Source organism: Protopterus annectens, chromosome 9.part0 (assembly GCF_019279795.1).
Source record: "Protopterus annectens isolate FY-2018-M chromosome 9.part0, PAN1.0, whole genome shotgun sequence".
Classification (NCBI taxonomy): domain Eukaryota; kingdom Metazoa; phylum Chordata; order Ceratodontiformes; family Protopteridae; genus Protopterus; species Protopterus annectens.
The window spans coordinates 937,985,060-938,009,285 of NC_056743.1; the positions used below are offsets into that span (position 1 = coordinate 937,985,060).

The following is a 24,226-nucleotide window of genomic DNA, read 5'->3' on the forward strand; positions in this document are numbered from 1 at the left end:
GCAGGAAAAAGACTACAGTTTACTGCTGCTAGTTATCATTCCATGTAGTCTGTCTGTCTTTCGGAAGCAATGCAACTGATCATCAGCCATATGAGCCCTGTTGCAGTCTGGAGAACCTTAAGCTCTGTGGCAGAACTCCTAATATGCTTGTAGATATTAAGAAGAAATTTGGAAAGTGAAGCAACTTTGTGACTAGATCAAAAGATATTGGTAAACATCCCTCATTTTGTAAAAGTATCAATCCAGAGTGAAAGCATTGAAGTACTTTTATTTAATGCCATGACTATCACACCACCAGCTGGTAACCTAAACCCAAGGTGGACAATCATTGTTTGAGGTTGTGCAAGATGTGCAGAACCAATTATTGTGCAACATTTCTAGAAAGTGTAAAGGTAAATGTCTAGATCCTATGGGTCAGCTTTCACATATGCAAGGTATATGCACATTTCAGTCAGATCAATAAGTAGAGTTGTGGAAGTCAGCATACATGTACTGTGCACTTGTATACAGATATTGGACACAGGCAGTACTGCATACACTCATATACATGTGTACTGAGCACATGCAGTACTGCATACACTTGTACACACGTACAGTGCACATGCAGTATGGCATACATGTATACACACGTACTGTGCACATGCATTAGTGTATACACGTGTACACATGTACTTCACACATGCAGTACTGCATATACTTGTATATGCATGTAGTACAAAGATGCAGTACTGCATACATGTGTACATGTGTGTGCAGAACATATGCAGTACCACATACACTTGTACAAACATACTGTGCACATGTAGTACTACATACATTTTTACATACAAATAATGTGCAATGCAGTACTCCATACACTTGTACACACCCACTGTGCACGTGCAGTACTGCATATATTTGTTCACACATATAGTGTGCACATGCAGTACTGCATAAACTTGTACACACAAGACTGTGCACATGCAGTACTGCATACACTTGTACACACAAATACTGTGCACATGCAGTACTGCATACACTTGTACACATATACAATACACATGCAGTATGACATTGTTTCTTAGATACATGTACATTGCACATGTAGTACTACATACACTTGTACACAAAAGTACTGTGCACATGCAGTACTGCATACACTTGTACACATATACAATGCACATGCAGTATACATTGTCTCTTAGATACACATACAGTACACATGTAGTACTGAATACACTTGTACACACATGCTGCACATATGTAGTACATCATTCACTTGTACACGTGTACTGTAGACATGCAGTACTGCATACACTTACTGCATACACTTGTCCACACATATGCTTTGCACATACAGTATTCCATACACTTGTACGCACATACTATGAACATCCTGTACTGCATACCCTTGTGTTCTTACAAGTCAGCACCAAGAGGAACCAGAAAATACAAAAACCCCTGATGTGTACTTGCCTTTCTCCATAGGCATTGTGGAACCTTATTGTGAAAACATCCTTCTGTTAAACATCAAGTCCTCAAGGTTACTCTCTACTAGAGAAGGGTGAAGATACCAATGTAGTATGCAAGAACAGATAAATAATTTAACCATATGGAAGTACTTTGTTGAGTATAAATGCAGAGTACAGATCATCTCACCTGCCTCTGATTACTAATCTGGCCTCACACCTCCCTGATCCTACTCTTTTTAAATGTAACTAGAGAATTGGCACAAATACTTGATGTAACATGATGTTATTGTTCCTTACACCACAGGGTGGAGTATGGACAAGGTAGGTCTGAATCAGAGTACACAAGGCATATTTTATATGGTATATGGGAGAATTTAAGCCTCTTAAAAAATAAAGTACAGAAGTATTATTTAACTATTGAAAATATAATTGTTATTCTTTTGTAGGTTTGTGGATGGGATTGAAGATGATGGAGCAGAGTCTGACAGGCAGAAGTTTGACTTTCTGTCTTGCCCATCTGGTCAAGGTGGAAGTACTCCTGGGGCAGGTAGTACACATGTGCATAAACTTTGGAAATGGCCTTTGTTTTGTGAGAGAATTTGTCTATTACATTAGCAGACTGTACAAAAGTACATGATGCACAAATGCAGCACTACAATGTAATTCCTTTGCTTGTGTTACAGTTTTACTGAGTGAACTATTAAGTAGTAAAAGTATAGGACAATAGTGTAATATAAGCAAAAATAACACTTGAAATAAGTATTGAATGTTTTGTAACTTACAACGTTGAGACAAAAACATATTACACATATTTTGTAGAACTTTTTTTGTTTAGAGTTTGGAATATTAAAGCATTGAATACTGCATATTTTGATTCAACTAAATAAATCAAACCACTTTTTGTATGGTATGGCATTTATGCAGTTCAAATGGCAAACCAAATCAAGATCCCAGAAGCATGAATTCAGCTAAATCAAGATGCAATGCAATGTATCCATCTTTACGTAAAATATCAACTTTGGGTAAAACTTTTATCAGATATGAGGATGGAATATTGTTTTTGGTTTTGCAATCAAACTTATGTCTGTCCCTATGCAGGGGCACTGCATTCCTGGAATTACCTAAGGGACCATTTAAATGAAGGTGTGCTGCTTTACCTCACTGTGTTACTGCCACCTGTAGATATGTGATTAGAAGACTTTCCTGTGGACTTCCCTTCATTCCCAATAGACATACAGATGTGGCAAACAGGCTCTTGGACTTAAAACAATTTATAAGAAAACTGAAACTTCAGTGTTATATTTCAAAATTTGAACATTGTTATGAACCCATTAAGAGTATCCAGTACATTCAACCTGTAATTCAATTTTTTGAAATTCAGACTATGTTAGATACTAACAGTACGGTAAGAAATAACACTTTTAAAATATCTGATGATGAAATCACCAGTACGCAAACGCTTAGGGACAATTGTAATGTAAGAATTATCAAGCCTGACAAAGGGCGTGGGCTGGTAATCATAGACAGTAGTGATTATATTAAGAAAATGAAACAACTGTAATTTAAAGACACCTATTCATATGCATCGCTTAATACATGTAATGTCGCATACAGAAGAATTAGAAGTAACTTAGAAGATCTTTTTATAAACCAACAAATTACTATTGAGGAATACAACTACTTCAGCATAACCAGCCCTATGGTACCATGCCTCTTTGGAGTCCTCAAATACATAAAAATGTTATACAACCCCCTATGATGCATCCCATAGTGGATGCTATGGGATCACTCACCCATTGGCCACATTTTTGGATATAAAATTAAAGAGTTGTCAAAAGTTTTGGATATAAAATTAAAGAGTTTAGTGCCCCATGAGAATCAAGTTTTTTGTGATTCCTGGGAATTTTTACAAAAAAATTAATAACTTACCTTTTAAAGAATCATACACATTTATTACAATAGATGTTAAGGATTTATAAACTGTTACCCCACATCAGGTGGGTTTAGAATGGTTTAATGATTTTTTTATTAGAGAAAGGCATCACACAAGACTACATAAACCTTTATGAAAATCTGTTAGAAATTGTTTTAAAAAATAACTATATTATGTTTGATAAAGACATATTTTTAGAATAAAAAGGTGTTGCCATGGGTTCTACATGTGGGAGTTTATATGCCAACATAGTCATAATCCAATGGGAGAAGCAACATCTTTTCAATTCTGGATTTATTTTTGGATCATGCCTTTTTTATACAGATTTTTGCACATCTTCATTTTATGGGATGGTGAGAAAAACAATATGCCCCTTTTCTTAGAATAAATACATCAATAATACAACTGAATTTATAAAATTTACTCATGAAACCCATGACACACACTTTGCTTATTTCGATATTTGGTTACAAAATACATGGTTAACAAGAGATTTTTGTCTAAAATTTTTAGAAAACCAACATATTCTAATAGTTTTCTCCATTTTCCTAGCACCGACTCATTAAATCAACGAAAGCTGTTGTAAAAGGGCAGTTTGTTCAGGCTGCCCAAATGACTACACTTGATGAAACATTTTGGGACAAATGTGTCTTGCTAAGGGACATGTTTAAGAAATGTGGCTATCCATTAAAATTTTTGACAGCCTGATGATGGAAGTCAAAAATAAACATGAATGTAAATACTTTGTCCCTATTTTGGATAAAATACAAAATGAATCATCTATGTTAAATAACACTTTGGCAGATAATATTACGAATAACTATGAATCCAACAATAAACTAACAAATACCAAATTTAAAAATGCATTCATTACAACTTACACTAATGAGAGTAATGCCATTCAGGTGTTTTGGAGAAGAATTGGTGCCTATTGAAAAAGTGAGAAACAAATAAGGGACTATGTGGGTGAAAGACCTAATACTATATATAAGAGGAAGGAATTTAAAAGCGATTTTGAAGGGTATAAGTTGTTGAGAAAAGGCAATAGTGCTATGAAGAAATTTGGAGGCTGTTCCTATTGCAAATACTTTCTTGTTTGTGACCAAATAACATTGAACAATTCTGTGGTTAACTTGACAAAAAAAATTTTATTGCAATTCTAATGAGGTGGTGTACTGTGCATTATGCATATCATACCGGTGTTTCTATATTGGGAAAACAGAAAATAAATTAAAAGAGAGATTTATGAGCATTTATATGAAATAAGAACTAAAAAAAGAGACTAATGCTTTCTATAAACATGTACAAGAGAACCCAACTCACGCATTTAGATTTAGTGTTTTGGAACAAGTTACTCTTCATGAAAGAGATGGGGCATAGACTTTAAATCTAGAGAGACATGAATTGTACTGGCAGTTACAATCAAATGCGTATAACTGGCCAGGATTAAATAAACAGGTTTCTAATAGCCTGTTTATTGAGGCTGAAAGCCTTAGAAAGATAAAGATAAAGAAAGAGTGGGAAGTTGGCATAATGGTTAAGGTATTCACCTTACAGACACAAGGTGCAAGGTTTGATTCTCACATGGGATAATTGGCTAGGCTTAAAATGACCCAGAGGGCAGTTAGCCTAGTACTAATCTATCAATACAAATATTTAACTGTATGTATGTTACAACTAGATTTTTTGTAAACTTTTGTGACTTGTATTGTTTTTAACACATAAGCAATCTACCACTTTTGCTGAATACATGCATTTTTAGAAAGAGTAGCATGTAGCGTTAAATGTCTTTAGATTCAGCTGGGCCTTGGTCATGTGACACATCTATTTGTAATTTGTAGTTGAAGTTTTTTATAAATAATGGGGGGTTAAATATTTTATCTGATGAAGTTTTTTATTGTGAAAAATGAAAGCACTCATTTCATTTTTGATTAAACTATTTGGAGCGAAGAATGTGGTGGTACCTGAGTCCCTAGCCTTACCAATTTTATGTGGTATTTATGTGATTAGAACTGCAGCAGAATAGATAAAGGTAGTGAGAAAATGAGAGTGGTAGGGAATTGATTTATTTATCATTTATTGGCTGGGTTAGTCTCACTAAGCTAATGGCCTCCTCTCAGGTGAGATTCCAGGTGGTATTTATACTAATAGGGGAAACTTGGCCAAGGCTTTTGGGAACTTCCCCTACACTTGGTAGTCAGGGGAAGAGTTTGGGTGTTACACATCCTGACTTCCTGTTTCCTATCCATGCATAGAGGCAGCCAGGAGGAGCAGGGAGGAAAACGTGGCTGATTCAGCTTTTGCTGAAAGTGGAGTGAAAGTTGCTGAAAATGTAGTTGAAATGGTAGAATCACTACCAGGAGTTTTTTTCTGATGATGCGGGTGCAGAAGAAACAGTGACATTGGAGGAAAAGGCGATTGCAACTCAGGTAGATTCAGAGGAAAACTTTCAGAGGAGATTAAAGGAGAGGCAGTTACCTCCAAAAAATGCATAATTACAACCCTCCAATTGGGGGCGCAGGATGATTATTTGGAAGAAATGGTAAACCAAAGTGAGAAAGAAAATGGAGCAGCAATTTCATGGAGCGACATCATGAAAAAAATAGAAGAAGAGACTGTGCCAGAGAAAGTTCCTGAGATAAAATCTTATGCAGAAACTGATGGAGAAGGAACAAAGAAGAAAGAAGAAATAAAAGAAACAAAAAAGAATTATACAGTACATGTGAGCAGCAAAAAAGAAGAAAGTTTGGACAGGTATGAGGTTTGGGACTCTGCCAATAGCACCTCTGGGTGTCAAAGTAAAAGAGGTAAAAACATTTATTTTAATTAATAAAGAGAGTTTTTGTGACTTAGTATTTGAGACTGGGTAGGCCATGGATAATTTTTTGAGTGCTTATGAACAAAAGAAAACTATTTATCCATGGTCAGAATATGTGGTACAGGCTTTTTGCAGACAAACAAAAGAAGAATAATGTTCCAGTTTAGAACTGAAGTTGAAGCAAAAGAACTAAAAGAACATTTGTTAGCTATACGTAAAAAAGTAATGGAAACTATAAAAATATGTGATGAAAGAAGACTATGGACTGGGGGATGGGAATGTGGAGTAATACTGAAAGTGGAAAATGATAATGTTATGCATGTACCTAGTATTATTAATGTTCACAGTAATATGAGTTTTGTGAAATACAGGGTCAACCAAAGACTTTTTATTTTTGTGAAAAAAATGACTATTAAATCAAGGAATGTGATAATAAAAGATGTTATTTATGTGGTAAAATAGGGCATAATGCAAAAAATGTGATTTAAAATGCAAAACATGTAGCAATACTGGTCATTCATGGCTAGAATGTGAAACTAATGTGCAAGAAAATGAAAATAAAGTTATACAAGAGAAAGAGAAGAATGGGTTATACAAAAATCTACAAAAGGATGTGACTAATAAAGAGGCTGTACATGAAGTAGAAAAAAGCAACAAGGAAAAAGAGAGTAGATAAGTGAGGAAGAAGCAGACTAGCATACAGTAAGAAATAAAAATAATTTGATGGGGATAAGACTTAAAGAAAGGAAAAGGAAATTCAAAAATATAATGCTTAGACAAAATAAGAAAGGAAAGAGACAAAAACTTTGTTGTACTAACTGTTCTTAAAAGATGAAAATAGCTTTAAATGTGAACAGTATGAATATTCTTAAGAGGAGAATAGGTATATTACAATGTGTGCTGCAGTAGATGCACATATTATTGTTTTAGAAGATATCAAATTATTAACAGAGAAAGAAAGAACACAAAATGAAAAACTTTGGAATGGTGTGGTAGTTTGGAACATGGGGAAAAATGTGCTTGGGGAAAAAAAACGTGCTTGGGCATATTTATATTATGTCAAGAAAGCATTAAAATATCACATGTAACCATAGTGGAACTAGGACAAATTACGGTAATAGACTTGAGATGGAAAAATATGTGTATAGAATTATAGCTTTATTTGCATATGTAATAAAGAAAGAGAGAGAAATGATGTTTAAAAATATTCTTGAAATATGTCTGTGTAAATGTATTTATTTATTGACCAGGAAAGTCCGACTGGAACAGGAGCCCATTTTCAGAGGAGGCCTGGGGAGAAAAGCTCTACAAACACATTACGATTGCACAGTATGTTACAAGAATGTACAGAATTTACAGAAATTACAATACAATACAGTATAATATAACACAATGAGAAACAGACTAATAAACTGTGGGAAGTTACAATATCAGAGAGAAAAACAGTAATTTACAAGATACACACACACACACACACACACACACACACACACACACACACACACTTTTTTGTAAATATTGAAATAGGTTAAAAGTTAAGAAAGGAAAATATCACTAGAGGGGTACTGTTAGGTTGAAAGAGTTAATAAAGGGAAAGAAAAATCACTGGTGGGGTAGTTTTAAAGGGGTGAGGGGTTAGAATGATAGTTAAGGTTAGTAATATTTATAGTAAGAACAGAGTTGTTTAAAATAACTTATAGCATAACATAAATATGGACATTATAGCAGTGGGTGATTTTAACTGTAATTCAAGAAAAAATGAAAGCAATTATGATGTTAAAATTGTTAAAGAAATTGTGAGAAGTGGAAATTTAAGTGTATGGGAGAATAAACACTGGACCTGCAAGAGGAATGAAATTAGGACAGAAAATGATTAAGAAAAAGGAATTAAGTATGCTGGATTTTTGGATCATGTGACTATATGGGTTAAAGGACAGGAAAATGAAGCATATATAATAATAGGAAAAGGAATAAAGAGAACTATTAGTGAAAAGGAATTAGATTTAGAAGAGAAAAACTTATGGAATTATCAAAAAATCATATGAATATGAGAGGGTTTGTGAGAATTTGACTGTTTGGTGGCTTAATTTTAAAGAAAAATTTAAAAACATGTTTTTAGAATGTACAAGGAAGAAACGTAGAAAAGAAAAATATATAAGATATTAAGTCAAGAAACATTCAGAGATTTATTAGAGAAAAAAAATTCCTTTTTTGAAAAAGAAAGAAAAATATATAAAATGAATCAAAATTAAAATTAACTTGTTATATAAACAAAAATATTGTTTACAAGAAAAGAAAGAAGAGGCAGCACCACATTAGAGTAAAACAATAAAAGAAGGAAAAATAATAAGAGAATTAACTAATAAGGAAGCTACACAAATAAGACAGTAAGAAGGAATAGACAAAATAATTATAGAATATGTATTGGAATTATTTGTTAAAAGAGAACAAACATAGAACAAAATTATAAAGGTGAAAAATTAAATAACGAAGATAAGGAGTATTTAGAACAAAAATAGCTATGAAAGAATTGAATGAAATTTTAAAAGATATTAACATGAATTCTGCAACAGGACTAGATGGTATTGAATATGTTATGTATAAAGAAATGAAAGGAGTGGCAAAAATAATTTTTATAGACGTTATAAATGAATGGTTAGAAACTGCAGTTTACAGAGAAAGATGTATGTACAGGAGTTATAAAACTTATATTTAAATAGGAAATAAAAAGGAGATAAAAAATTGGAGACCTATAACCTTGATAAATATGGATTACAAAATTTTCATGAGAATAATAACAAAAAGTTTACAAAAAAAACGGATAGAATATATGACCAAAATGTATTCAGAAGACAAGGGAAAAGAAGTCAAGAATGATTATGCATAATGAGAGAAATAATTGATGATATCATAAATAAAAATGTAGAAGCAAAGGTTTTGATAGGGGATATAAGTAAAGCCTATTATAATATTCAATCATTATGGGAAATTTTTCAGGCATATAATGTAAGCAGAAAATATTACAAGTAATAAAAATCAGTTTATGAAAGGACAAGTAATAAAATCAGTTTATGAAAGGAACTATGTGAAACTAGATTTAAATGGCTGGAAGGGGGAAGAAATAACATTAGAATGTGGAATAAAGCAGGGCTGCCCAGCAAATAGTGCAATTTTCTCATTAGTTATGAATGTAATAGTGAAGGAAATTAATAAAATGTCAAGTAGCGGTATATACAAAATGATGGAGGAAATACAACTGCCAATAATGTATAATTATGGGGATGATATTGTACTAACTGTTTAAAATAAACTACAGGGGAAGGAAGAAATTAAGTATAAACTAAAAAATTGGTTTAAGTATAAATAAAGATAAACATAAAGGATTTTGTTTTGAAGGTATAATAGGAGGTATTGAGTTCAATTAAAATATATAGAGATATTAGGAATAATATTTGGAAGGAATGAATACAAGCAACAGCAATGGGATAATATACTCAAAGAATTAAAGGATATGACTATTGTTTGGAAATCATATAGATTTTCATATATAAAAAAAGCACGTGTTGAACACCATGGTAATAGGAAAACTTGGTTATGTTGCTAACATCTATATGATTCCTATTAAGTATGAAAAGGAACTAATGATGATTATATTTTCTTTTATATGGGGCTCTAGACCGAATCCAGTCAAGACAGGGATTTTATATATGAAAGAAGAGCAATGAGGCTTGGGTTTAGTAAAACGAAGAGTACACACAGCATATTTAATTTTATATAAGGTATTAAAAAGAGTTATGAAGGAAAATAAAACCTTGATATAAATGATACTATATTACAAATACAAAGAATTGTGGGAAGGATTGGAAGTTAAAAAAATAAGCAAAAGCATTGTGAATGAAGAAATGAAGCCGCGGTGGTACAGCAGTAGCAAGAGGTTCTCCCATTCGATTCTCAGCTGGAGCACCTTCTGTGTGGAGTCTGCATGTCCTCCCCGCCATCTAGTAGCATTCAAAAGACATGCATGAATGGGCGTGCCTTCGTTGAAGGTTGGGCGTCGAACTGGCACCTCGGCACCATAAAAATCTACTGCCAATCATTAGCAGACCGGAGTTCCGCTGTGGCGACCCCTAACCGGGAAAAGCCGAAAGAAAAACAACAACAACAATATTGTGAATGAAGAAATGAAAGAGTGCCAAAACAAAATTGTGTCATGGAAAATAAAAAAAAGAATATATGTGAAAAAAATAGAAAGGAATGGTACTTAAATATTATGAAAGCATTCTATAGCATTGATCCATGGAAAGATTTAGAAATAGATAAGAAAAAGTTATAATGATGAGATATAATACCTATAAAATGATTAAAGAATGTAATGATTTTTATGGAGATTGTCTACTTGAAAATTGCCAGTTAAGGCAAGTATGCCATGCAAGAAAAAGCAAGACAGAATATGTAATAAATGTGGAGAGTCTGAGACTACTGAGCATGTGTTTTAATTTGTGGAAAGAAATATGTAAACATAATAGGGTGTAAAGTTTGTTAAAATTTGAGCAAATAAATATGTACATAATAGAATTTGGTTATTATGGTGCATGAGAACAGGAAGAAGTGAAGAAAATGGACAGAGTTATATTTTATGTTTCATGGACTATATGGAACGAGAGACTAAATGAAATCAAATACGATGGAAAATGGACTTTGACAAAGATTCTGGAGAAAATAATGTTTTGGTTGTGGATAAAAGAGTTGGGGAATGCTTATATTGAATTTTATAATGTATGGAGATTTGTAAATACATGTAAATAATGTAAATATGTAAATAATATGTAATGTATATATATCAATAAAAAACCTACACTTTTCAATAGCAGCTATAGGATATTTTACTTCCCCCTAAGCTACCACCAAATCAAGGATATGGGACCTCAGTTTAGCATCGCATCTGAAAGATGTCACAATCAGGAGTGCAGCACCCCATAATGATGCACTGCAGTGACAGCAATCAGGTGCCTAGTATGGGAATAGACCCCCCAGCCTTTTGGTCTTCTAGCACCAAAGACTTATATGATGAGTCACTGACACTGATTAACCATATGTCTCACTTTGGTTTGGGGTTTAGCACCAAGAAGAATAAGGTGCAGTCTCCATCATCCATAACATATCTCTGCCAAATTGACCAGGTTATGGTGTTTTTGCAATTTAGAAAGAAAACAGGAATTTAAAAGTCAGCACCCACATCCTCAATAAAAATAAATATTTGTAGGTGGCACTCAGTCCTTTAGCATCTTGAAGTGCATTGTAGCTGGATGAAGGAATATGCATGTGCCACTGTACAGATACATGTGTACAGTTTCACTAAACTGGGGTAAACATACAGTATATAATTCATGATATTCCTAAAAAAGGGGACACTCTCCAGAGACTTCTTGATTTATCGAAAAAAAAAAACAAATTTATTAATGCTTGCTTTAAGATTAATTTTGCTCACCAAGTTCTCTTGAGAAGAAAACTATTTTCACATTATTTTTGAGCCACAAAACATTTATTTCATAAAAGTATTTTATGTTGCTAAGCTAATATATTATTCTCATAAGACCATAACACAGACCTGATGTGTAAAACACAAATCTAACATTTTAATAGCAAAGATGGAACTACCTAGAAAGGGGGTTTCTTTATTTTGGTAGCATTTTTTTTATTTCTGATTTTGAAATGAATTCTAAAAAAATTGTTTTTTTACACTGGAATACAAAGGTCACATTTTCTCAGTGTATTCAAATTTCAAGGTATTTATAGTGTAGCATATGACCAGTATTGAATATTACTGTTAAGCAGTTATATCATCTTACATATAAAACCTGACTTAGACTTTCACTTGCATTTTAATAAAACAGTTCAGTAACTGATTTTTCTAATTTCAGAAAGTGGCCTGTTAGCTGTTCAGTTCACTCCAACGGCTTCAGTGAGTGACACAGAAATGACCAAAGAATGTATTGCTAACCTGAGCCAAGGGGTAAGTGACAAAGAGTAATATCCTAACCCGGAATGTTACTTATCTGTCAGATGCTGTTTTTCTTTAACACAGGCCAGTTATTAACACAGCAGCAATGAGGCATTTCAAACTTTAGATCCAAGATACATTGCAATATTAGTTGTTTAATTAGTTATTCCTTTGTTAAAAAGGTAAGTGAACTGGTCCATCTCTGGTCCTTTTGAACTATGGCTTGGATGACAAGGGAAACTATAATATATATGGACAGTTTAGAGTTAAAAGACCTAGTGATGGGACGATACCAGAATACCTAAAACAGATAAATAAAATAACAGAAATCATGCTGCTGTCTGAGGGGGGGGGGGGGCTATAGCTTGGCACTGACTGCATCAACAAGTAAGTGCACCTCAGTTGTACTTTCCCCAGCTCACCCTTGTCTGTTACCTTAACAGTCCTGCCCACATGTATGGAGGTAGTTCATTTTCTAACTTATGTCTGTCATGTTTGGATGTATGGACATCGCCCTCTGATAACCAGAAGACATAAACCACCACATACGAGGAAGATGAAACTGCCTTAATGCAGTCTGCATCACTTCTGCCACACTCTTTCCCCTTTACTATTTGCATCACAAGCTATTTTAAAATGTGAGTTTCTGTTTGGTGAGAATTAAGACTTTCTGTTTAATGATGTTTTTTTTTTTTTTTCAAAAGAAAGACAGAGCATTTTTTTAAATCTAGTTAATGCCTTATCTGTACTGGGCAAAACTTCATAGCAGTATCCACTCCCATCTGTATGAGCTTTTAATGGTCCCATTATTAGGTGCCACTGGTCATTCACATACTAAGATTTGAAAGCATTAGTATCAGCTCATGGTCATTTATTTTTCATAGTGACTCTCCTGAGCATGAACACTACACTGCTCTATGAATAAAGCATGACTGTGGAGACAGCTTGCAAGAACTTGTGGCCTCTGCAAAATATAGGAAAACATAAATTAGAGAGAACAAACAGTCCTCTAATATGCAGCCTACATTTATTCCTCATTCTACAGTGACCACCTTCTAAGGCTTTACAGTAACTAACTTCTAAGCCTGTTGATTTTATATTTCTGTAATAGGAACACCTTCCACCAAAGTGTACTGTATTATCTCTTTTTTCCTTCTGACACCAAGAACGGCTCCCCAAGCACATTTTGAAACACCTTTCAATGCCTGTTGATATTCTTTTAATATTTTAACTTAGAACGCCATCCCAAAAGGCCTGATGTTATTTATTCATTTTAACTTAGAACGCCATCCCATAAGGCATTGTATGTAACTACACCAGAGCCTGCTTTTGATTTCTTTTATCAAGAACTCGGGTACTCAGAGTAACGCTTTCATAGCTAATGCTGCCATTATCGCTACTGTAGTTACACTGTAGCATAGAACGCTACCGATGTGTTTCTCCCACAGTTCTTGATACATTTCTCCATTAGAGGCATTTCTTATGGAGCCTTATCATTTTATTTTAACTAAGAGCTAGTCGTTTATTACTTAGCTAATAATTATACAGTGCCTAGTCACTTTATTTAGCTAATAATTATATATTGCCTAGCCACTTATTAAACAGCTGATAATTATATAATGCCTAGCCATTTTATTCTACAAGTCTGACAGGTTGCTAGGGATTTTTCTCACTTTGTCTGCCTAAATGAATGTTTGTTCATACTCTCAGTTTATGGCATATCTTTGCTCTGACAGTATTAATACACCTCATATATATAAAATTGCCTAGCCATACTTTTAAATATTTATAGAGGTACAATGCATTTATAATTTGCATTAAATGTATCAGTTTGCCTGTAATTGATATTGCACTGCTGCATTCTCTGCTCCCTTTACCAAACATCTGAATGGTATAACTGCATTTGACTTTGGTTTGTACTAGATGCTAGTAATAAAAATAAGACTTTCTATGCTGCATCTCTCCCTGCCTTCTCTTGCATTTTCCTTCAACAGCTGTTTTCTCTATCTTTACCTTCAATTTAACTCTCCCTCAAATATACCCTTCCTCTAGATCTATCCTCACTTTCTTCCATACATCCCTCCATATCTACACAAACTCCTATACTGTCTATTGCATACATTCCTCCTCTTCCTCTCTTCTCCCTAATACTTACATTTTGTTTGTTTGTTTTTTCCCCTCTCTCTTTACAGTACTCCACTCCTGAAGGTCCCTCTCTACCTCCCAAATATACGGACTACATCCTGCAAAAGCTCAGTCGGTTTACCTGGACTTTTTCTGCTCACTGGTCTGGGCTTACCTGAAAAGAACCTCAGTGTGGAGTCCCTTACCTATTTTCTCAGTAAATGTATGTAGCCTTACACCAAACTCAATTATCTAAACATCCTTATTTGTTAGCCTGTCCCTCAGTGTGTGTGACTCAGCAGCCTACTGCAGACCGCTAAAACTCCCCTCTCACTGGTACTTGCTGACCTCCAGCCTCTTATTCCATTTATTGTATCCCATTGGAGACTTACCCTCATTTCTTTTTTACTTCTATTATTTCTTTACCTTAGAGACTTATAGGTTATAGGTTCATAGGTTCATACTAGGCTATCTGCCCTAGGGCATTTATAAGCCTAGCCAGAATGTGTTTGGCTTTCGCCACCCATTTTAAATTAATTTTGCTATGCCCTTTTTCGAGGTTAGTATACTGTGCCTCTGTCTAACAGTGACACAGAAGTGATACCCGGGGTAAACCTACGATCTCCCATCCACTCATCAAGATTCCTCTTGAAGAGAGTCAATGAGGGACTCTGCCTAACCTGGACTGGGATTTTATTCCAGAGTGAAGGGGGCCTCTGGGTTATGAATCTGTCCCTCCAGCATGTCCTATTTATTTCAGTGCTGAGGTTCAAGTCTCTCGAGCGCGTAGCACGATGGAATCTGGATTTTCTGAGGTGCAGCATGTCCATTAATTCTTGCCCATTTGCTCTATTTTACTCCCTATCCTTCTCTGCCTGCCATTTCTCCACTAGGTGGCAGCACCATTCCAAATTTTGCCTGGTCTAATTCTATTAATCTTTTTAATCCAACTTTACCTCTAAATACTTCTAAAGCCAACCCTCCCCTAACTTTACTCTACTTTCCCTACCTTATATTTTTCTTTTCCCCTGTATTGCTCAAACTCTATTTGTTTCCACCCAGTCTTACTGTACTTTTACCTACTTACCTCAGCTCTAACCTGCAGTGGCTGATACTTTTTCAGCTGGACTCTTCTGCCCTGTTGCTCTATCCCGCTCCATTCGCCCTGCAGGCTCACTCCGCTCCCCTACACTGTCCCCAGTTCCCACCCGCCCCGAGTGCTCCTACATTTATTGTCATCCCATACTTCCTCCCTCTTACATCACTCAATCCCCACACAACATTGCTCCTCCCATTCCCCTAAAACTACCTCCCTCTCCACCAACCACACCTTATTCAGCACTCCTCCTCCCCAACTACCAGCCCTACCTAACTCTCTCTAACCTACATATCTTTTCACTTCAAATCAAACTACATCTACGATGCTCTCTTTTCCTACTACAATCCTTACCCCTACATTACTCCTACTCCTCATTCTATTTCCTCTGTACCATGCTACCTCTTATACCAACCTCCACCTACACCCTCCACCTCTACCCCCACACCCCTACCCTACAAGTCACTTCCACAACATCTCTGCCTCTTTAACTCCCTTTCACCCCACCCTTCTATTAACATTAAAACTCTTCCAAATCCCCACTAAATTCTGCAAACCTAAACCCACCCCCTACCATCACAACCAAGCACAATCCTAACAAACTTATTCACCTTCTCTCTTACCTCTGCTTAGCAGGCGACATTCATCCCAACCCTGGACCAAACATTTCTCAAACAAAAAACCTTAGCTCCAACAACAAACCAATCAGTAAACACCTCAAATTCCTCAACGTCACTGCCCAAAGCTTAGCTAATAAAATTACCCTCTTTCATGCCTGGCTCAACCATAATTCATCTGACATAGTAGCCATCTCTGAAACCTGGTTAAAACCACACATAACCGACTCAGAATTCCTTCGCCCCCGGTTATTGATCTCTCTGATCTGACCACCTAAATAAAAGAGGTGGTGGTGTACCACTAATCTACTCCAATCACTTATCCATCACTCCCTTCCCAAATCCTATCCCTTCCTTTCATAATGCTGAACTAGTAACCGGCATTCTAAAATTAAATGACCATAAAAGTATCTGCATCATCTCCCTTTACATTCCTCCTGGTAACAACACCAATACCTTGGAAGACATCCTCTCTTGGACCTCCTCAAATATTAAACATGAAACCTACATTATGGGAGATGTAAATATCGACTGGCAAAAAATCATTGACCCTAATCCCACCATGTCAATCAATCTCTTCATCTTTACACAACTCATTAACTCCATACTAGGCCCAACAAAACCAACCACCCAGGCTCCATCCTAGACTGGATCCTGGTATCTCACCCTAACAGAACCACATCATCTGGAGTCATGCTCAACCCATTAGGAGACCACCTCCCTGCCTTCACCCATAGAGCTACATCCTCTTCCTCATATTCCCACCAACTCTTACACACTCATAACCTAACTAACTTTAACCCCTCTACCTTCTCTGACTCCCTTAAGCTCACTAACTGGAACCCACTAAAACCCCTACCTCTAGACAAAGCCATTGACTTCTTCAACTCTACATTCCTAACTGTTCTAAACTCCCTAGCTCCAATACGAACTAAAAGAGTTAAAGCCAAGACTGCCCCTTGGCTTACCAAAGAAACCAAGAAAATTATGCAACAAAGAGACAAATCTTGAAAAAGCTATCTCCATCATAAACAGCCTGTAGTTTTACTTCAATACAAACAGCTGCAAAACCTAGCCAAAAAACAAGTCATTATAGATAAAAAAATCCTACTACAACTATTTACAAATAAATCATGCAAAAAAACCCAAACAATTCTGGAACTCTATTAACTCCCTTCTCAAGCCTGGTACAATAAACAACCCTTGTCCTGATACTAGCAAATCTGACCAAGAAATTGTCAAACTATTCAACACCTTCTTCACCTCTTCTATTGCTGAGCTAACCAAAACCTTCCCCAACAACATCCCCCTACCCCCTCTGCCCAAGCTTCCTCCCCCTCTCCTCCCACACCCCCTACATTTGAACTTAAACCTGTACCCACCTACCTTATAAAAAAAACTTCTCTCCAAACTTAAACCTTGCACTAATGCCCCTGACAACATCCCCTCCTCCTTCTTATAAATTGCCTCAGACAGTATTGCTCTCCCTATCAGCATCCTGATAAATAGATCACTACTCGAGTCCTATGTACTCAAAATATGGCGTTCTGCTTTTATTCTTCCACTCCACAAGGGTGGCAAAAACTGTAACTTCTCCAACTTCCGCCCTATAGCCATCCTCTCACCCATCTCTAAACGTCTTGAAAAATGCATACACCTGCAGCTCATGCCATTCCTGACCGAACACCAGCTGCTCTCTCCTACCCAACACGGCTTCCGCCCTGGACACAATACCAACACAGCTCTTCTGTCCTTTTTACACTCTGTCAATTCAGCTCGAGATTCTGGTAACTTAGTTTCTTCTGTTCTGCTAGATTTATCTAAAGCTTTTGATACCATCTCCCACACTCATCTACTAAACCATCTATCTCACCTCATCATCTCCCCAAAAACAATTTCCTGGTTCTCCAGCTATCTTTCAGACAGGTCCCAAGCTGTGAAATGGGGCCAAGCCTCCTCCACCTTCCTTCCCACCCCCACAGGAGTACCCCAAGGTTCCATACTTGGCCCGCTGCTATTTAACATCTTCATTAATGATTTCCACAAAGCCATTCCTAATACCAAAATTGTCCAATACGCAAACAATTCAACTTTGAACTGCTGTGCCTCCAGCCTGACAGAACTCCAGTCTCTAACTCAAACTGCCTTCTCAACCACTGAAAAATGGATGCACCAAAACCACCTCTCACTTAACGCTAACAAAACTAAGATTCTTCTATTCACTCCCTCTAAATCCACTCCCACTGATAAAAACTCATTTCAAATTACCAGCCTTAACAACTCCATTATTGAAATCATTCTCTCCGCCAAACTCCTGGGAGTCACCATCGATGAACACTTAAAATTCAATACCCACATCCAACTTAATATCAAGAAAACCCACATAAAACTCTGCCTACTGTACAGAAACAACCACTTCCTCTCTCCCTCTACTAGACATACTTTGGCCACCACATATCTCCTCCCATCTCTTCTGTATGGCGCTCCTCTGCTTACTAATCTATCTTCCACCCTTACCTCCAAACTGAAAGTATGCTACAATTAAATCTCCTGATTCGCCACCAAGGCAAATTCCTTCTCTCATCACTGCACCTCCCGACAAACTTTAAATTGGCTTGAACTCCCCAATCAACTTGACTTCCTCCAAATTGTCTCAGCCCATAAATTATTATTTCAGCCCACCAGCTGCCCCGCACTAATATTCTTGAACCATATACCCCCCTCAGACCCCTTAGATCTATTCACCAAAACCTTATTACCATCTACAAACCCAAGCGCCAAGTTGGTCAGCTTCTACTCTCCCTTTCCCTAGCTAAAAAATTAAATGACCTGCCCTCTACACTGAGGACCTGTGACAACATAAACACCTTCAAAAAACAACTTAATTCCTACCTGTTTCTTCACAGAAAATGTAACTGCACTATTCATCCCATACCTCCCAAGCTCCCCTCCTCCTTCTCTCCTGGCTAACCTTCATACCTTTCTAATTTCTCTCATAGACCTGGATTATAAATGTAACTAATATCAACATCCAGCTTTATGCTCTATGCCTCTCATCCTCCTGGACAATTTCTTTAATATCTTAGCTGCTTTAGTGAATGATACCTATTCTACCTGTTGTTTTTTGTAATACTACCTACTGATTGTAATGCAAATATTTTTCTTTGTAATTCATTATGTGATGTAACTTTGTATTGTGGAGCTTTTTTCCCTGGACCTCCACTGAAAACTGGCTCTTGAGCCCAGTGGACCTCCACGGTCACCAAACTGAAATAAATAAATATATATATATATATATATATATATATAAATATATTTATAACCAGAAAATTCCGTATACATAAAACCTTTGCGGATAGGTAAGAGATAAGAAGAGTTTACATAATGCTGAAATACTCTGTCTTCTTGTCTAAAATATCTCCTCTAAGGTTCATAGGTGTTTACTAGGCTAACGACCACAAGGGCCTTTTTAAGCCTAGCCATGCATCCCAAATCTCTGACAAGTTCCGATACCCTTGATAAGTGTAAGCATGGGCCTGGAAAATGAACCATGTATAGGTTATATGTGTCCATTAGAGACATAGGTGCCAAACCAGGGATGAATTTCCAGTTTCCCATCCAAGTTGCACTGTTGGAGGAATATGTGACTACAATAAAATCATGGTGGTCACCCATTTATCCCTATAGGAGTACTCATGATGCTGGTAAATTAATCAAAGGCATGGGCGTTGGGGGTGTTAATGTGTATAGATGTGTGGACATGTGTATGTGTCTGTTTGGTAAGGATTTATCTGCATGAATGTGTGTTTATCTGTCTTTCTGTCCACACATGTGTGTGTCTGCCTGGAAGGTTGCACTAGAAGGATTAAGTAGTGAACTGAGAGTGTGTGTGCGTGTGTGTGTGTGTGTGTGTGTGTGTGTGTGTGTATGTTGGCACATGTGTGTACGTGAATTAATGAGTTTTTCTGTGACTGTAGTTAACAGTGGCAGGACTGGCTTGTTGATGCATGGATATCTGGGTGCATGCTTGTGTGTGTGCCAGAGAGAGCATGTGTGTACTGGTGTCTGAATATATGTGTGTGTGTGTGTGAGAGAGAGAGAGAAAGAGCGTGCGTGTGTGTGTGTGAACACACACACACACACGTACACACAGCACACACTTTTTTCAGTCAGCAAATATTTATACTGAAATTCTGTGGGGAAGAGGAGGAAGAAGAAGGATAACTGCAATAACTATATAAGTCAGTATTGAGAATTTTTAGTATTTTTAACCTTTTCTGTTCAACAAAAGTCAAACACTAGTCTGACTCCATTATAGGCAGTTGCTCGTTTAGCTTAAAACAGAAAAAAGAACATTATTTTCATGGTAAATAAACAAAGTGTTCCTTTTTTGGATAATGTCCCTAGAGAAGAAGAATCCTAACTCCATGACCTTCTTACTGAAAACATCAGCAGCATCAACCCCGTTTTTCTCCTTTTCTCCATGAGGTCAGGGTGTCACATAAACTGTTGATTCGTGATTCAGTGCCACTCTTCTACATTCGTTCACAGTTATGACTGACAGTCATAAGTCTTCTGTCATTACAATCCATCCATCTTTTGACTGGATGCCCTCATTTCCTCTTGCTTCCTTCCTGTCCCCCCAAAATTCTTCACTAATCATTTTCAGCTTTCCTGTATGTGTGCCTAAACCACCATAATCTATTCTCTTTTACCTTCTCTGTAATATTTGGTTTCTGCACCGATGCTCTCATTTCTTTGTCTGTCCCAAAGTGTGCATCCTACCACCCATCTGAGGCACTTCATCTCCATCACCTCTAGCATCCTCAATTCCTCTGCCTTTACTGCCCAGGCTTCACTGTCATTTAGAAGTACTGGTTGCACCACTATTTTTTACACCTGAACTTCCATGTGAGCTTCTTTGGCATTCTTCTGTCACACCACTAAGGGATTAAGAGTCTTGGCAAAGCAGGTACTTACAGTGAAGATGGTCTTATGGCTTTAGCTTAATAAGATTTGGGAAGAGATGAATGTGATCACCGAGTGAGAGAGGAGGACATATGCTGTGGTACAGGTAGGCACCATTGACATACCAGAGGTGACAACTGAGGTTGTAAGCAGGACCAGAGAAATATCAGAAAAATACCAGGCCAGAAGTTTGAAAACAGTATTCTCAGAAGAGCTATTTGTCTAACAGTCAGTACGTTAAGAAAGGAGAGCATTTTGAAGTATAAAGGCTGTCAGCAACAGTGGACAAGTAAAAATGGTGTGGGGCTGTATGAGTGTGGTAGGCGCCTGTTCAAGACCAGCTCTGTCAGTGACAGGGTTGACCTTAGTCCATAATGGATAATAGTGAATAAAGATGGGTTGGAAAATGTAAATCTCCGTCTCTTTTCCTTTAAAATGAGATGGAAAGGGCACTGCAAAGCAGAAGAGAGAGGTAAGTACTCAAGCATTATGAAGAGGGAGAAAAATGCAAACAAAACATTGCAGAGGAACAGTGGTAGCCTGGACCACGGCAGGGCAGTACCTTTATGTACTGCAGGGGAACTTTAGAAGGAATATGGGGGAAATATTTAAAAAACACAATTCATTGTATAAAGTCATAATTCACCTAAAATTATTACAAACCTTTACATTTATCCTAATAAATATATATTAGAGACCATATTAAAAAGTAAATGAATGTAGTTTTAAAAAACATGCCAAGAAGACCATCTCATTTAACCCAACTCCTATGCATTCAACACAATTTGCAAATATAGTTACCTCTTTTCCAATAACTCACTCCACGGACCCCCCCCTTGGGTTTTAATCAGCCCTTTCCACAACAAAAAATAGAAAGTGATGCAGGGGAAACTTTGTCACATTTAAAAAGAGCACTTGTGTTTTTCATGTTTATCAATTTAGGTGTTCATAAATATGTTCTTTTATTTTTCTTCCAGTATTTCCTATATAGAAAGATGGGCATTGCTGACATTTAGCTAAGTAAAAACCGCACCTCTTGAATTACAGTTAAAATAACCCAACAAGGTCAACTTTTACCTCTGTACACAAATACTCTCATTCATGCTCATGAAGGGGCATTGAGAACAAAAGCCACACTTAAAGGTACCTCCTTTTGAGATATTAACCCAAGTCAGCTTGCCCTGCTCCAACAGATCTTTAAAGCATCCCTCTGCCAAAAAACATAAAGGGTTTTGGTCCAACCTTTTCAAACAAATCATTGTTAATATAAAACAACCCCAAGTTTTTCTCTAATACATGCCTAATGGGAAAACTGTCACGGGAAAAGATGGTAACCATAGCTCTTTCAGAATTATTACTGATAGAGTCCTTCCTACAGGGCATGTTACTTATGTCCTCCCCATTTACTAGGGGTACAATATTCCATTTTTTCTTTTTATCATGATGAACTGCCAGACCCAGCTGTCCTAATTTGTACTCTACTACTGCAGGGTATATAAAGAAAGAGCGTCCCAATGAAGTGTTTCAAGTGATGAAGTGTTTTTGCCCTTTTCCCCTTCCCAACTAAACTCTTTTATTTCCTTAATAATTGTCATCCACAAAAGAACTATAAATATTTTACTGTCTGTATGTTAACTATCCAAATCTATGATCTAATTTTTCAGTTTCATATTTTTCTAATTATAATCTACTTAGTTTCCTCCCACATCTTTACATGCCATGAACATGTATTTTTAACTATATTCCAATGTGCAATGAATGATCTTTTAAACAGTAATCTCAAAGGGTCTACCAACTAATGTCTTAGTTGCCACTCAAGAAATGTGGGGTACTAGCAACAGATTTTTTTTATATATCAGATCTATTAAAAGGAAATAGTTTTGAAAGTGAAAGGAAAGTAGTAAATAAGATAACAAATACAAGACTATTTATAATTGAGTTTGCCAGAAGGTTTTTTTAAAGATAAATGGAGAGCCATTGTTTTGAATTTTCAAGTATGAATCAAGTCTGAATCAGAAATTAAGTGTAGATCCCAGACAGTTACTTGAATATTTAGCCAACTTAGACATCATAAAAATGATTTAAATAGATGTAATTTAAAATAGAGATCTGAAGCAACTAAGAAATGAGTTGGTAGGCCCTTTGAGATTATAGTTTAAAACATTGTTCATTGAGTTTAGTTGGGAGGAGGAGAAGGGCAAGAGTTTAATGGAATAATCTGATTCTCTCTACAGAGCAAGGGAAATATGACTTCTACATTTGAAAGCAAAGCTGCACAACAGAGGATTTTATATATAAGACAAACTGAAGAACATATACTGAAGTGGAAAAAGGTGATGATGATAAAAGGGGAAAATACTTCGGGTAAAGTGAGATTAGTATTTTATACACAAGGCATTAAAGAAAATGGTAATAACCGTACAGAATACTACACGTATAAAGTGGCAGAAAATGTTATAAAGACTAAAGGAATGTGGATCTGGGAGATTCTTCTACTAGAGATGTACAACAGTTATGGTGCACAAATTTGGCAGGAGGCGACAGAAGGAAATTAGCTAAAGAATCGAGGTACTGGGAACGTGACACAGCCCTGAGGAAGTACAGAGTGTTCTGCAGTAGTGTGATAATGTATGCCGCAGATGTGTTGTCTATGGTGAGTCCTGACTATGCACGACTACTTGTCTGGGATATTACTGGAGTACCCCACTGTCCACAGCATAGAATGTCAGTGGCACCTAGTATGAATCTATCCCTGTCTAAGCCTGTAATGTTGAGTATTCCTGTAGCAACCTACTGATTGCAGTTTGTAGTGTATTGTCCCCCAGCACCAGAATACAGTTATGTCTCTTTTCTTCCACATCTTCATGTTCAAGTAGGGGTAGCTAAGTACATGGCATAGTCACACTGGGATGCCATCACAGTGTACACAGTCTGCCTCTGCAGGTCTTAGAGTATCTTACTCCATCAACCTATGCTGTTTAAGAAGATGGCTTTCAGCCCCCAGGGGAAGGACACTTCACCAGTGGACTCCTTACAAGTAACATTCTTGAGGTAGTGCAACATCTCAATCACAGGAGGCCCCTTGTCCTTTTACATCATGCCAGAGCAGTGGTCCCAGATCATGGTCATGAAGTGCCACCCCCAACCTGTCACTGGAGGACATTGCCCGTGAAACACTCTATCTTTCTGCAAGACCTTTATCTCCACCTCATGTTCCA

General features: G+C 36.6%; 1 protein-coding gene across 1 annotated transcript in view; it reads left to right on the plus strand.

Annotated features, from left to right (window-relative positions):
- Positions 1-24,226, plus strand: part of KCNH3 (potassium voltage-gated channel subfamily H member 3) — an 873,803-nt gene that overhangs the window by 827,953 nt on the left and 21,624 nt on the right. Inside the window, exons 13-14 of the mRNA XM_044083680.1 lie at positions 1,898-1,998; positions 12,124-12,215. Coding sequence (XP_043939615.1) covers positions 1,898-1,998; positions 12,124-12,215 — 193 coding nt within the window. The remainder of the gene's footprint in view (positions 1-1,897; positions 1,999-12,123; positions 12,216-24,226) is intronic.